At 34.7% G+C, this 15,119-nt stretch overlaps 1 protein-coding gene across 1 annotated transcript in view; it reads right to left on the reverse strand.

Moving 5' to 3' along the window:
- CEP290 (centrosomal protein 290) overlaps positions 1-15,119 on the reverse strand; it is a 90,220-nt gene that overhangs the window by 30,569 nt on the left and 44,532 nt on the right. The window contains exons 27-36 of the mRNA XM_068969709.1: positions 13,743-13,948; positions 12,676-12,827; positions 10,518-10,629; positions 9,436-9,891; positions 8,508-8,672; positions 7,416-7,523; positions 6,565-6,699; positions 4,430-4,696; positions 3,753-3,860; positions 2,918-3,117 (exon numbers count right to left, since the gene is read on the reverse strand). Coding sequence (XP_068825810.1) covers positions 2,918-3,117; positions 3,753-3,860; positions 4,430-4,696; positions 6,565-6,699; positions 7,416-7,523; positions 8,508-8,672; positions 9,436-9,891; positions 10,518-10,629; positions 12,676-12,827; positions 13,743-13,948 — 1,909 coding nt within the window. The remainder of the gene's footprint in view (positions 1-2,917; positions 3,118-3,752; positions 3,861-4,429; positions 4,697-6,564; positions 6,700-7,415; positions 7,524-8,507; positions 8,673-9,435; positions 9,892-10,517; positions 10,630-12,675; positions 12,828-13,742; positions 13,949-15,119) is intronic.

Genomic DNA, 15,119 nt, shown 5'->3' on the forward strand with positions numbered 1-15,119 from the left:
TCTTGCCTGGAAAATCCCATGGATGGAGGAGCCTGGTGGGCTGCAGTCCATGGGGTCGCTAAGAGTCGGACACAACTGAGCGACTTCACTTTCACTTTTCACTTTCATGCACTGGAGAAGGCAATGGCAACCCACTTCAGTGTTCTTGCCTGGGGAATCCCAGGGACGGCGGAGCCAGGTGGGCTGCCATCTACGGGGTCGCACAGAGTTGGACACGACTAAAGTGACTTAGCAGTAGCAGTAGCAGTTGCTGCACTTAACAGTTTGATTGATACAACTTTTACAAAGAACAAATGTTTGGTCCTCAGTATCCTTAAAAATCTAAGTCTCGATCCAAATCCTGAAAGAGGAACAATTCTTTACTCTACTTAACTACTATTTAACTTAACATAAAATAGACTTTCTTCCAGTTTCTGCCTACTATGTTTTTCCAACAACTGCATCAGTAATTTATGGCTCTAGATGGAATAATATAGAGAATGAACAAAATAACACTTTAAATATTACGGTTCCTGCAAGACGCAACTGCTTCCTTTATATAAGGGTTTCTCCACCATGGCCATGACTGAAGCAACTTAGCAGCAGCAGCAGCAACCATGGCACTATTGACATTTTTGCTGGATAATTCTTCATTGGGGGTGGGGGTTACTGTCTATGCATTTTAAAACATTTAGCGGTATTCCTTGCTTCTACCCACAAGATGCCAGTAGTACCTCCTAGTCATTCATCAAAAATGTCTACATCAAATGTCCCTGAGGGGAGAGGAGAGCAAAATCACTTCTGCTTGAAAATCACTGCCCTATAGTGACATTTACAAAGACAAAACATAAAACTTTCACAGAAACCATCCATGTGTGCTCTTAATTTGTATATGGTTTTAAAGTCACCAGTACTGTTTCTATAACTCTGTAGCTGTATATGGAAATAGATATTATAGTAGAAACTAAAGACTTTTTACAACTGAAGTGACTAAATGCATGCATGCATGCACAAAGACTTAGTAAATTCAATTAATCCTACTGCTCATTCAATATTAGTCTTATAAATGGAATTATATCATTACATCCAGTTCACTGTATTTACATAGGTACTACATTAATAAGGCCATCAATATCGAGATTCAAATTATTAAACTTTGTTCAGTGACAGAAAGGTATGTTAAACTATCAGCAGGTACAGTATTAAATAATCTGAGACTTGTTTCTTCTAGCAAATCTTAGGCACTTTAAATAATCATCAAACTGTAAAAATATAAGGTTTCACTAAAGAAATCACACAGAACTATAATTTCCTAAGACGCATTAAAATATGCATACCATTGTGCACATAGAGAATAAAAGTGTTAACTTTAGGCTAAAATGACAGAAGTACAAAACAATAACTTCAAGTGTTTCAGGTGGCGAAATAGTAAATATACAAGGAGATATCAAAAGTTGATTATTTTCAACATCCAAGAATCAGATTCAGAAATGAGAGAAATGTTATGCTCTAAAATATGACAGAAACTTAATATATCAAAAATAGCATCTCATGTTAACAGAAAGAGGAAATACAGATTGAAAATATACCACATGCTACTTTAATTCTCTTTTCTCTTAGAGAATAATTCATTTAAAGTGGCAGCTTCTTAATAAAGCAAAAATAGTGTTAGCTTTTTCAGAAGCATCTTGGATAAATGAATAAAGAATCAAAGGTTCTAATAAGGACCTCAGAGATGGAATAGAATTATAAGTCAAGTAGTTTACTTTCTCATTTTTTTTTTTTTTTGAGATAAGAAACTGAGCACCAGAGATAGTTCTACAGTGATTACAAAATACCTAAATATAAGCCTGTTTTATTTAATGATTGATTTATGGCTGTTCTGGGTCCTTGCTGCTACATGCGGGCTTTCGGTGAGTGCCGGGGGCTACTCGCTAGTTGCTGTGTGTGGGCATCTCATTGAGGTGGTTTTTCTTGTGGTGGAACATAGGCTCAAGAGCACGCAAGGTTCAGCAGTTGCAGCACTTGGGCTCAACAGTTGAGGCTTGCAGCCTCCAGTGCACAGGCTCAGCAGGTGGGGAGCATGGGCGCTGCTGCCTTGCTGCATGTGCAGTATTCCCGGACCAGGGATTGAATCCTGGTCCCCTGCACTGGCAGCTGGATTCTTTACCACTGGATCACCAGGGAACTCCTGTACCTATTTTAGTTTCGAAATTTATACTCTGATAAATGATTGAACAATGTTTAGAATTTCTAATATAGAGAATGCTTTGAGCCCTCCACTGTTGATGTGGTTAATAAAAAAGATTAATATTTCATTCAACAAATATTTGAGCCTTAAATGTATGCCAAAAACTGTTGCTGCTGCTGCTGCTGCTGCTGCTAAGTCGCTTCAGTCGTGTCCGACTCTGTCCGACTCTATGGAGAGCAGCCCACCAGGCTCCTCTGTCCACGGGATTCTCTAGGCAAGAATACTAGAGTGGGGCCACAAACTATTACAGGTATATAAATAAAAGTTTTGTATTTATGTTACTTTACAATTTTCAAACTACTTCCATATATAGCATCATTTGGCCTTCATATAACCACCTTGAAAGAGCCAGAGTAAGTATTGTCATTTTCCTTTACAGATAATAAAAAGGAAAATTTCAAAGGTTAAAGATGAGATTCTACACAAGAATCTTTTGAGTCAGACTGACTAGATTCAAATCATGGCTTTCTCATCTTCTCCTAGGCATGTTACTAACGCGTTCTGTAGCTTAGCTTCCTATCTGCAAAATGGAGTGACTATCCCATATCATCAGTGGTACTGAGGATAAAATGAGATAATATAGGCAATATTTTTAGACCAGTGCATGATATAACAAATGCTTACATTTATATTTATTATATCATTATTCCCATTTTCCTATATTTACAATATATTTCTAAGACTTACCGTAATTTCATATTTTCAAATTCTTTGATTTTTAATTCAGTGATTTCTTTTTGTCTCTCTAAATCTTGAGATACTTGTTTTAGTTTGATTACAAGTGAGGAGAGAGAGTCATCTTGTTCTGCTACTGTCTGTTCCATTTCAGCCAAACGAATAAAATGCTTGTTGGTAGGAACTGGAGTGGGAGACTGTTTTATTAAATCCTATGAAATATCATTATATTAGCCATGAGCAGGTACAATGCAATGCCATACTTATCTCATAATTTTAACTTGGTTTCTTAAATGATCAAAACAATTTCAAATCTAAAATGTAATGAAGGCAATGAAGGCTTAGAGAAGACAGGAAATAGAGATCTTATTCTTTGTATTCCCAGCATCTGGCAAAGTACCTACATGTAGGGAAGGATCAATAAATAAATGTTGATTGAATTAATGAGTTAAAGTTTGAGGAAGGTAAGGTTTGCATGTTAGGAGAAGAAAGACAGGTCATTTTGCACATACAGAATACAATGACCAAGAGGCAAGAATTATCAGAACATAGAAAGCAGTTAGATACAGGTAAATTAATAATGTATAGATTTGAAAAGACAGACAGAGGTCAGAGGAAGAAATATACACATGATTTTCTAGGCAGCAGTAAGCTATAACAAATCTAGGTCTAGGGAAAAAAATGATCAGAGCTGTGTTTTCAGATTATTCTGGCAAAAAAAAAAAAAGTAGGATGGCTTCCAATCCCCTCTCCCCGAAAACAGAGCTAAATTTTCAACTGTATGGTCTGAAAAATCAATAAAGAATAGAACAAAGTTCCTAGACTCTTACCCAAACTGTAATCTTACCCAAGCTGTTTCTTTGAATTTACTGAGTGAATTATCAGCCTGCAGTTCTAATTTACGATGAAGAATATGAAGTTCTTCTTCATGTTTCTTAACAATTTCTCTTTGTTCCTGTTTTGTAACAAATGAAAACTATAGCTTACATTGTGACTCATATAAATTTACATTCTAAAAGTCTTAAATATTTTATCTTTAATATACTAAAATCCTTATGAGAGGGAAGGAACAACATGTGCATACACTTCCCTAGCACATGTTCAAATTGACAAGCCTAGCCTTAGAGTATAACTTATTCGTAATATTAGAATACTATGGATTTATTATCTTTTAACTTGTTTCTAGCAATTTTTAAATTTTAGATTTTTTTTACCCCTTAAAGTTCTGGCAAATTTCATTTTCACTGATACCAGTGTGATGGATTTCATTCTAACTTACTGCCTCAATCTTTACCTATTAACTTGAAATCAGTTTCACCATGAACGCCATTACTGGTTTACTCAGTCAATAACACAAACTGCCAGTTTTACTGACAGATCTGTAATCCAATCACGTGAAAGTAACAATACCTGAATAGAATCATTTGAAAACAAGAAATGAAACACCACTTAAGGGCAGAATAGTATTTGGCATTTGTCTAAAAAACACCATAATAAATAAGACAGCATAACATAATCAAATACCTCTCTGGCTTTTTCTAGCAGATGTTGATACTTCTTCAACACTTCTTCCTTTTGATTTAACCTTGCTTGCATATTTGCAATGGTCTGGTGAGCAAGTTTCAACGTGTGATGAGATTTTGGTTCCACCTCTTTTCTGCTGAACTCAGCTATAAGCTTTTCTTGTTCTGCAGTGGCAGGCAATCGAAGCCTCAGTTCATTGATCACTTTGTCTCTTGACAGAATATTCTCCTCTGCTAACCGTAAAGCAGATTCTTTTTCTCTTAGTTTCTGTAATGATAAATCATTAAAAAAAATACTTTTTTTTTCTTTTAAATGCTTCATCTGAATTTTAGTCAGACTGGTGGTGGTGGTTTAGTGACTAACTCGCGTCCAATTTTTGCTACCCCATGGACTGTAGCCTGCTGGGCTCCTCTGTCCATGAGATTCTCCAGGCAGGAATACTGGAGTGGGTTGCCATCTCCTTCCTTCTCCAGGGGATCTTCCCAATGCTGGAATCGAACCCGGGTCTCCTGCACTGCAGGTAGATTCTTTACCAACTGAGCTACAAGGGAAGCGCACTAATAGCCAAATGCTACTTTCAGTTCAGTTCAGTCACTCAGTCATGTCCAACTCTGCGACCCAATGGACTGCAGCACACCAGATCTCCCTGTCCAACTCTCAGAATTTACTCAAACTCATGTCCATTGAGTCGGTGATGCCATCCAACTATCTTATCCTCTGTCATCCCCTTCTCCTCCTGCCTTCAATCTTTCCCAGCATCAAATGAGTCAGCTGTTCGCATCAGGTGGCCAAAGTGTTGGAGTTTCAGCTTCAACATCAGTTCTTCCAAAGAACACCAGGACTGATCTCCTTTAGGATGGACTGGATGGACTCCTTGCAGTCCAAGGGACTCTCAAGAGTCTTAATAAGGTTAAACTGTATTTCTATGTGACAGCAGTTATCTACATGCATATTTTATTTATAAGATTATTATATATGTTAGAAACTTCATTGTTAATGATGAAAATGAAATTTAGTTACAATACTTTATTTAGATCTTATAGTTTTAGAAATAGAAATGTGGGTGGTGATAGATCTATAAAGAAAATGTAATGAATCATTTCTTTTATTTTGATTCATTGACTCATTAGAGCATCAGAAGAGTAACCCATAGAAGTCAACAAAGTATAAAAGCTGGAATTTTAGTGGTCTGAGTCAATGGATCTCCATTATAAAATGTGCAGCTTCTCAAAACAAAACAGAAAATAGTATATATTCCTCAACAGAATTAAGCAAATACTCAAAAATCAAATAGCTCAGTGGCAATTCACATAAATGACAAATTTACAATATAGAAGACAATTTAAGTTTCTTTGGTTGATTTAAAAATGCATAATTTAAAAAATTATTTTAAATGTATTTATAGTAATATGATTTTCATTTTAGTTGACATCTAAATATATTCAGTTTATACTATTTTCTGTATAATTTAATAAAGAGAGATCTGACCATCTATTAACCAAATTTAAGACCTAGATTAAACTAAGAAACAACTCCTAGTTTACCTTCAAGCCCTTTAACCACCCACGAAAAGAAGTAAACTAAAAATTGATCCAGAGTTTAGAACATATGCTTCAAAATAAAATATAAAAATAAACAAGGATGAAAACAATTCTTGATCATTGAAGGGAGGGAAACACATTGCTCATAAAGCTACAGTCAAATGCTCTTTTGGTTTCCTTTCATGCTAGCAACTGATGAGTGTGCCCAAAAGTGATAAGTAATGACTAAAAGAAGAGTGATTTCAAATTAGCCATACCTACTGTTCTTTATTGGCAAAGAATGACTAAAGAAAAGTAGAGTAGAATAAGCAACAAATTCATCATTTTATGCTTCATCCTCATTTAAAAATATTACTTATAAAATTCCAGAAGTATACCCAATAATATACTTATCAAAATGCAAGGAGAAGAGGGCAACAGAGGATAAGATGGTTGGATGACATCACCAATGAAATGGACATGAACTTGAGCAAACTCTAGGAGATGGTGAGGGGCCAGGAAGCCTGGCATGCTACAGTCCATGGGGTCACAAAGAGTCAGACGGGGTCAGACTTGCCAACTGAACAACAACAATATGCAAATTCTTCTAATTACCTCTTCCAGTGATCTGCAAGTTGCTTGGGTTTCTAGGATTATTCTGATATTTTCCTTAATTTTTCTTAGAGCAATCTCAAGTTGATTTGGAATGGGCAAACTAGGGTCTGGCATTGATCCTGTAGCCTCTTCAAACTATTGAGAAATAGATTTTTTTTTTAAGAAGAGCAGTTGCAAAATTGGAAATAACAATATTAATTTTTACAACTATATGACAAGACATGGTTAAATTTCACTTATAGTTGACACATAAAAAGATATCATCAATTAAAATTCCAACTCAGCCATAAAAAAGAAGAAAATTGGGTCATTTGTAGTCATGTGGATGACCCCTACAGTCTGTCATACAATGAAGTAAGCCAGAAAGAGAAAAACAAATATCGTATATTAACATATATACATGGAAGCTAGAAAAATGGTACTGATGAACCTATTTGCATGTCAGGAATAGAGACACAGAGGTAGAGGATGAACCTGTAGACACAGCAGGGGAAGGAGTGGGTGGAACTAACTGAAAGAGGATAAATACTACCGCATGTAAAATAGATAGATACTGGTAAACTACTGTATGGCACAGGGAGCTGACCTCAGTACTCTGTGACAACCTAGAGGGGTAGGATGTGGCGACTGGGAGGGAGGCTTAGGAGGGAGGGGATGTATGTATACAGATAGCTGACTCAGACTGTCGTGTACCAGAGACTAATGCAACACTGTAAAGCAATTATCCTCCAATTAAAAAAAAAAAAAACAGAAAAATAAAAATAAAATTCCATCCAACCTTAGAAAATATTTCTATTGGTTAGCATTATAGGTCCTGCTATAGAGTAGCAAATAGGATTAATCATTTATACCTTTTGTGCTTCACTTAGTATTTCATTTTGCTGACGGTCAAAAACATCTAGTTGACGTTCCAGCTCAACTTCTCTCTGATCCCAGGCCATTTGTCTTTCTTCATGAAACTAAAGAAGGATAGTTGGGTCATACACACACAGAGACACTCACCAGGCCTATGAGAAGAACTTTTACATACATTTTTCTCCTTTAATCCTCACAACAACCATTTGAGGTCACTGTTATTATTTTCATTTTAAGGAAAAAGGAAGAAAATTCAGAGATTAAGTAATTTTTGCCTAAGATCATAAGGACAGGCAGGTGTGGAGTCAGGATTTCAACCCATCCATGTACCCATCCATTTATCCATCCATCCATTCATCCAAAGCATGTTTAATGACACAGTCTATGTGGCAAGTACTATTTGAGACAATGAGAACACAGCAATAAACAAAACCAAGTCCCCTTCACCACAGGATTTATATACTACTGAGGGGGAGATAGTAAACAAATAAGTATGTCATATGTCCGAGGGCGATGAGTGCTGTGGAGTAAAATGAAACTAGGTAATCCGTATTTAAGGAATCTTGATGATAAAATTTACTGTTGTATGTTGGGTAACTAGTGAAGGTCTCATTGATAAGGTAATACATTAGAGGTAAGATCAGAAGCGAGTGAAAGCATAAGTAATACTGGTATCTTAGGTAAGAACAATTTAAGCAGAAGGAACAACAAAATTTCTAAGGCAAGTAAGCATCTGCTTAGTGAACTGCATCCGTCTCCAAAGCTTCTGTTCTTTATTCTATACCAAGCTGCCTTATTCCTTCAGTGACAGCAGTAGAAACTTGTAAAGGTGAATTCAAATAACCAATAGTGAAACAAAAATTAACTTAACAAATAAACTTGTTTATAAATTCTTCCTTTTAAGACAAGTAATGCAACTAAATAAATGAATAATGTATTTTTAGAATAGTTTAAAAAATATGAAACAATATTTTATAAGAATAATAATAGAAGCTATACTTGATTAGGAAAATAAGGCAGTCATCAATGCAATGTTGTTATATTAAAAATCTTAGCAACAAAACACCAAAATAAATATAAAATGAAACCTTATTCTGCTGCACAATTTCTTCCTCCAGACTACGGATTGTGTTCTCATATTCAGAAATTATATTATTCAAATATTTTATTTCTTCTTTATCTTTGACTAATTCTCGATTGAGTTTAAGCTCTTGAAGACGGAGTTCTTCTATTTTTGTGTGCCAACTGATTACCTAAATATTTATAAATTACATATACAAATGTTAATAGTATATTAATAAATAATGAATTTCTCTACTGATTTTAATGATTTCAATTCAAATTAATGGACATTCTAAAACAAAATAAGATATAAAATTATTCTTGGTTGTACCAAGAAGAAAAGTTTATTTAGAATTTCTATAGACTTTTTTAATATGTAGACTCTTAACATAAAACATTTTTCAAAAGATGCTAAAATGGATATCACTAACAATCACATTTATTTATTCATTTACTTTCATGTATTTGTTGGGTCCTTAGTGTTTGTGTGTAATTGCAACATTGGTTTTACTTTCATAAATAAAAATCCCAAATGTTTCTAGCCTAGAGAATAAAATTTAATTTCAAAATAATTATTTTTCATTAATTCCTTCCAAATAAGAGTAAAAAAAAAATTACATTAAAAAGTAAATGTAGGCCTACTACTTGTTTAATCACTATAATGTTTAAGAATAATTACAGTTAGTATTTAAGTAATATATACTTTCCTAGAGTGTTTAAAATTCTTTGATACTACAATCTAAGCATTTCTACTGAAACTATGGCTTAGAGGAGTCTCATTTTATTTATAAACAGATATTCCAATAGCTCAAACTCCTAATTTATAAAATCTAAATTAATAAATTATATCTGGAATTTTGCTCATATATTAAGCATTTTCCACATAGGCACATATTAACTCAAAATTATTATGTAACTCTTCTGAAAATACTGAACTTAAAATCAGTGTTTTACCTTTTGGGCTCCCCTGGCATCCTTTAAAGTGCTTATTAAATCTTCCAGTCCCTTTAACTTTAATTCCATCTCCAGTGTTTTGTTCTTCAGACTTCTATGTTCTTGTTGAGAATTTTTCATTTCTTCCATTATCCTAAGTTTGTCATTTTGTAACTGAATCATTGTTTTAGAGAACTTTTCCTGTTGTGCCAAAGGTAAAGCTCCACTGAACTGTCGTCGTAGAGACTGAATTGTTTGGCGCAGATGTTTTGCTCTGTTTCTACCCTCCAAACGGGCATAAAAGAGAGCTTGTTCTTTTTCATCAAGTTTCTGCTCTAAGCGCAAATTATGGGCCTCCATCTTCTGCAGTTTAGATGTAACTGACTCCAACTTACCAAAAACAGTAGCCTCACTAGCTTGAAGAGAGACTATGTGTTGGTGCAGCTTGGCAATTAGTGCCTTTTCATCAGACTGTGCCTAATATAAAAAATAAATATTTGTAGTAAGTTTCAAGTTTTCCCAGTGAAACTTATTATGGACTTAAAAATCAGAATTTACTAATTTAAAACATATGCTACATGAGATCCTACAAAAATCTAACCTTGCTTTAACATAAATTGCAAAAGTCTGCAGAAGAAAAAGAACTAGAATGAAACTTATTTAAAATCTAAATCTGGCACCTAACAACATACCAGTTGGAATATTACTAAATTTTTTTTTAAACTTCCATATGTAAATAACAATACTGATAATAATACTAATGTAGACAACGGGTAGTTTTTTAATCCTAAAAAAACTATAATGTGAGAATATGTGGAAACATATACATAAATATAAGAAACAATACTGTTATGAAAGACAGTTTCTCCCCATTGTCTGAACTGTGATCTGCAGTTGGCACAATGCATCTGTAAGCATATAAATGCTTTCCTGTGTTATCAATGGCATTTCAAATTAAAGTTTTTCTAATCAAGTTACAATTAACGAAAACAGGAGCCTCTATTTGATATATCCTGATTAAGACTACAAAAATGATCCCAAATATCTAATGTAAATTTTGGAAAAGAAAAGCCTCTGTGTGTAAGAGTTAATACTGCACATACCTGGTAGTCTAACAGCTGTGTTCTGATGGACTCTGCTTCCCTCTCCCTGGACTGCTGCTGTGCATTCAAAATTTCAACTTGCCTTTTGGCAATATCAGAAATCTCTTTTAGTCTAGGAAGTAATAAGATACTTCAGACATGATTAGGTACATACGCTAAGTAAATACTAGATTTTCCAATTTCTAGACCCTAAGCTGTTAGCTTGCAGCATCTCTTCTTTTTACGAAATACTAAAGTTTCCTGAAGTATTTCATGAAACATAATTCATGAGAGGTTAACAGGTTTCAACCGCTCCATTCCCAACATTCTTCTCCCTTGAAAATTCACATACACAGTATCATATCAAATGCTCTGAGAAGTTCTAAAGTAAAAAAGGATCTCAATCTGTACATATACATTTTCTAAACATAAATGGCCAACAAACTCCTCTCACAAATTTTTTCATGAGACATTTGTTACCATGGTTTGGTATAGCTGGAATAAGGTATTAGGTAGGCTTACCTGACAAACTGTACAGTTAAGATTACAGAAATTTAAATTTTCAAGGTCAATCAATGAATGCTTTGATTGGCTTTATTTTAATTTATAAGTTAGCAGAAATGTAAAAAAGATTATACATTGATTACAATTACCAAAAATGGAGGGGAGCTTGATGATAATTATTAAATGTCCTATATGACTACTGTGATAAGATTAAATAGGTAAAGTAAAATGCATTTTACTTTGGACTGGAGTAATTTTAGTTCAGTGTAACTGATAAATCTGTTTTCCTCATATTGATTAGAAATTCTCATTGCCAGTTATATGAGTCTTAATCAATTAAAATATAACAAAATGATTAATTATAACTTAGTTTACTAAAAAAGGTGAGGTCCATGACATAAGAAGAATAAAGGAGTCCTTCATAGTGAAAGGGCTGGAAATGAGTGATATTACCAAAACGAGGTTCCAAAACAATGGCTATAACTTTATGGGTAAGCTGTAACTCTTTTTACTAATTATTTGAGCTTGATGAATCAACTCAAGGATCCTCATACTACTCTAAAGCAGTTAAGACATGATCACAAACAAATGAACACAAGCATCTACCTGGTGTACAGTACTTCCTCCTACATATATTTTGAATTCTAAGAGAATAAACTGTTTCTTTATGTAAAATGAAAACAACAAATGTTATTTGGATTATTAAGTGGATTGGGATGATTCAATAAATATTTAATACATAGCACAGTACACAGTGTGTAGCTTCCCAGATGCTCGTCCACCTACCAGTGTAGGAGATGCAGGTTAGAGCCCTGGGTTGGGAAGATTCCCTGGAGAAGGAAATGGCAACCCACTCCAGTATTCTTGACTGGAGAATTCCATGGACAGAGGAGCCTGTAGGCTATAGCTCATGGGGTCACAAAGAGTCAGACATGACTTAGCGAATGGGCCCACACACAGTACACAGTAGATACCCAAGATATGCAAACTGAATCAAAATCTGAATTGTTCTTTATATTTTTACAGCAACCATATTATAAGTAGATATACTATTACTCTCTTACAAAGTTAAGCTTAAATAAATGCCACAACCCTTCCTTCCAAAAAAATACTAGTATGTGAAAAAAAATAGATCTCATAGGGTCCTGATGCCAAGTTCTGTGTTTTCTGTAATACTGGACTCTGATAAATGTAAATCTTGAGAAGTTATTTCCTCTCCAATATTCTTATTTATGTCAGTAAAATATCAATCTTGTTAATATTACTTAGTGAAAGTGAAGTTGTTTGGTCATGTCTGACTCTTTGCGGCCCCATGGACTGTAGCCTACCAGGTTCCACCATCCATGGGATTTTCCAGGCAAGAATACTGGAGTGTGTTGCCATTTCCTTCTCCAGATCTTCCCGACCCAGGGATTGAACCCGGGTCTCCCGTATTGTAGGCAGACGCTTTACCATCTGAGCCACCAGGAAAGTCAATATTACTTAACAGAGCTCTATATAAAAAGAAACCAGCATCAACTGCTACTAAGGATATTACCCTTGATCACTGTAATGAGGTTTCATAATACAAAGTACAGTGAAGACAGCTAACCAAGTGACTAACATGGACACAGCTAACCAAGTGACTAACATGGACACAGCTAACCAAATGACTAAAACCTGCACATGCACTTACTTTGATACTTCAACTTTTAGTTCCATTTCACTCTTCTCTAATTCTAGAATGTGTTGCCTGTCAGCATCACTTACTGTCTTGCTCACACTATCAGCTAATTCATCTCTTAACATCTGTTCCACTTTCTGTGCCTCCAAATTGATTCTGGTAAGCTGGGAAAATAACAAAAGACATTCAGAAACATTAGCTTTTGGTGAAGTTTTCCTTTTAATATACCTTTAAAGCATCCTGCAGTCCTCTTTATTTTAGTTCAGATACACTAATTTGGGTGTCAAGTATTAAGAATAGATTGAAGATGATAAGAAGAGAAAAAGCCAGGAACAAATTAGGAAAACTCTAGTTATATGTCAACCCACCAAGTCATTTATATTGGTCAACTCACAATCTAGTAAGATATGAATCTATGATACTCTTAATTTACTTAAAATGCTTGTTATATTTTACTTCAATTATATCATCTATAAATAAATACAGTTAATATTAATAAAATCTTAATATATTATTTAATAACTTGGTTAAAACAAAATAACATGAATGACCTGAGAAATTTACTAATTCTCAAGGAAGACTGCTACTTCATCGTAAATTGTTGAATATTTGCAGACTATATTATTGCCAACCAATTTAATAATTTTGACCATATCAAAAAAGTCTAAAACTTTCTATCAGAATGAAGTCCCTGAGAGGAGAGATTACTGTCTTTCTTATTTTGTGCTATAACTCCAGTTTCCACACAGCATCTGGCATGTTACAGGCACTCAGGAATAATAAGTGTTAAATGAATGGATGACAATGGAAGGAAATTCCATCAAGCAAATAACATCGTTTTGCACATTAAATCTAAATTTTGTAATGCTGGTAAGAAATAAGAACTCAATCACAGAAATACATGGTTTCTTTTTAAACATTTCAGATATAAAGCTACATTATTTATCCATTACATGAAACACAAGCACTGTATTAATATGCTACTTCAGAGTTACAAACAAACCTCTTCCAATAATACAATGGCTACCATGAATAATTATTTACTATCTAACTGCATGATAAAAATAATAATATCAAACCTCAGCAAATTTGGTTTCCAATTCAAAATTGCGTTCTTCCATTTGCTGTAGTGAAGTCTTCACATGTTCGTACATTTTTTGAGAATGTTCAGCCCGCTGCCTTTCATTCAATTCCTTCATCTCCAGCATAGTGATTTTTTTTGAAATAGAAACAATCTCACTGTTGGTTACAGATTTCTTTGCCTTATCCATGTTAGATTCATTTCCTAAATACAACAATATGTTGGTAAATCTCATGCTCTTCTTATCAAAATGTTATCCCCAACATTTTAGACATCATATAAGGAAGCAATATGGTTCTGTGGAAAATACATGAGCCTTTTGAATTATGACAGACCCGGGCACTAGTCGTAGTTCTGTTACGTCTTGTCTGTATGCTGCCCACCCCATTTAATCTCTCTGGAACTTCCACGTTTCATCAATCAAATAATCATAAAAATTATTCTTCATAGGATGAAAGGCGTGGTTTCCTTTATTAAGCTTGGCAGATAACTGCATTTTTTTCTTTTTGTTTTTAAATTGAAGGTATGTGGCGACAGGCCTGAGCCGAGTAAGTCTACTGGTGCCATTTTCCAGTACCATTTGCTCTCTTTGTGTTTCTGTGTCACAATGGTAATTCTCACAACATCTCACCCTTTTCCATTACTAGTATATTGGTTATGTGATCTGTGATCAGTGATCTTTGATGCTACTACTATGACAAACTGAAGGTTCAGATGATAGCTAGCATTTTTTAGAACTAAAGTATTTTAGCATTAAGTGTGGAGGAGCTGGAAGGCTTTGAGCAAATACTGAAAATGTATTTGCTCCACTCTTAATGAAGGTTGGAAGCTGGAATGAGCATAACAAAGGGTTATGAGCGTTCACTGAGTGCCTGAGGCTGGGAACGGATAACAAGGGTTATACGCCCAGCCTTGAGGCATTCAAAGGCTTCCTTCTGACCACCTGTTTCTGAGAGCAAGGACTGTTGTTTCCTGATAAGACTCCCTTTAGAGTTTCGTCAAAGCTATTCTATGGCTTGGGTGGTGGGTTGTGTGTTTTATGCTTAAATTGCTTTGATGTTTATCTGAAATGGCTACGTGCAAGTCTGTCTTATGCTCTATTCCCTGAAAATTATAAAACTACACAATTGGATAATAAACTTTGTCAGTGCACTAGAGGCTGTCCCTGAGTGTCCTTTTCAGAGTGCGGTTCTCCAAGCCTTACAATTAAGGTACGCACGTTATTTGTTTACATATAATACGACTGCACACCTAATACATTATAGTATAATGTAAACATAACTTTTATAGGCACTGGGAAACCAAAAACTTTCTGTGACTCATTTACTGCAATATTTGTTTTGTTGTGCTGGTCTAGACCTGAACTTGCAGTATG

The sequence above is a fragment of the Capricornis sumatraensis genome, chromosome 4 (genome assembly GCF_032405125.1).
Source record: "Capricornis sumatraensis isolate serow.1 chromosome 4, serow.2, whole genome shotgun sequence".
NCBI classification, from domain to species: domain Eukaryota; kingdom Metazoa; phylum Chordata; class Mammalia; order Artiodactyla; family Bovidae; genus Capricornis; species Capricornis sumatraensis.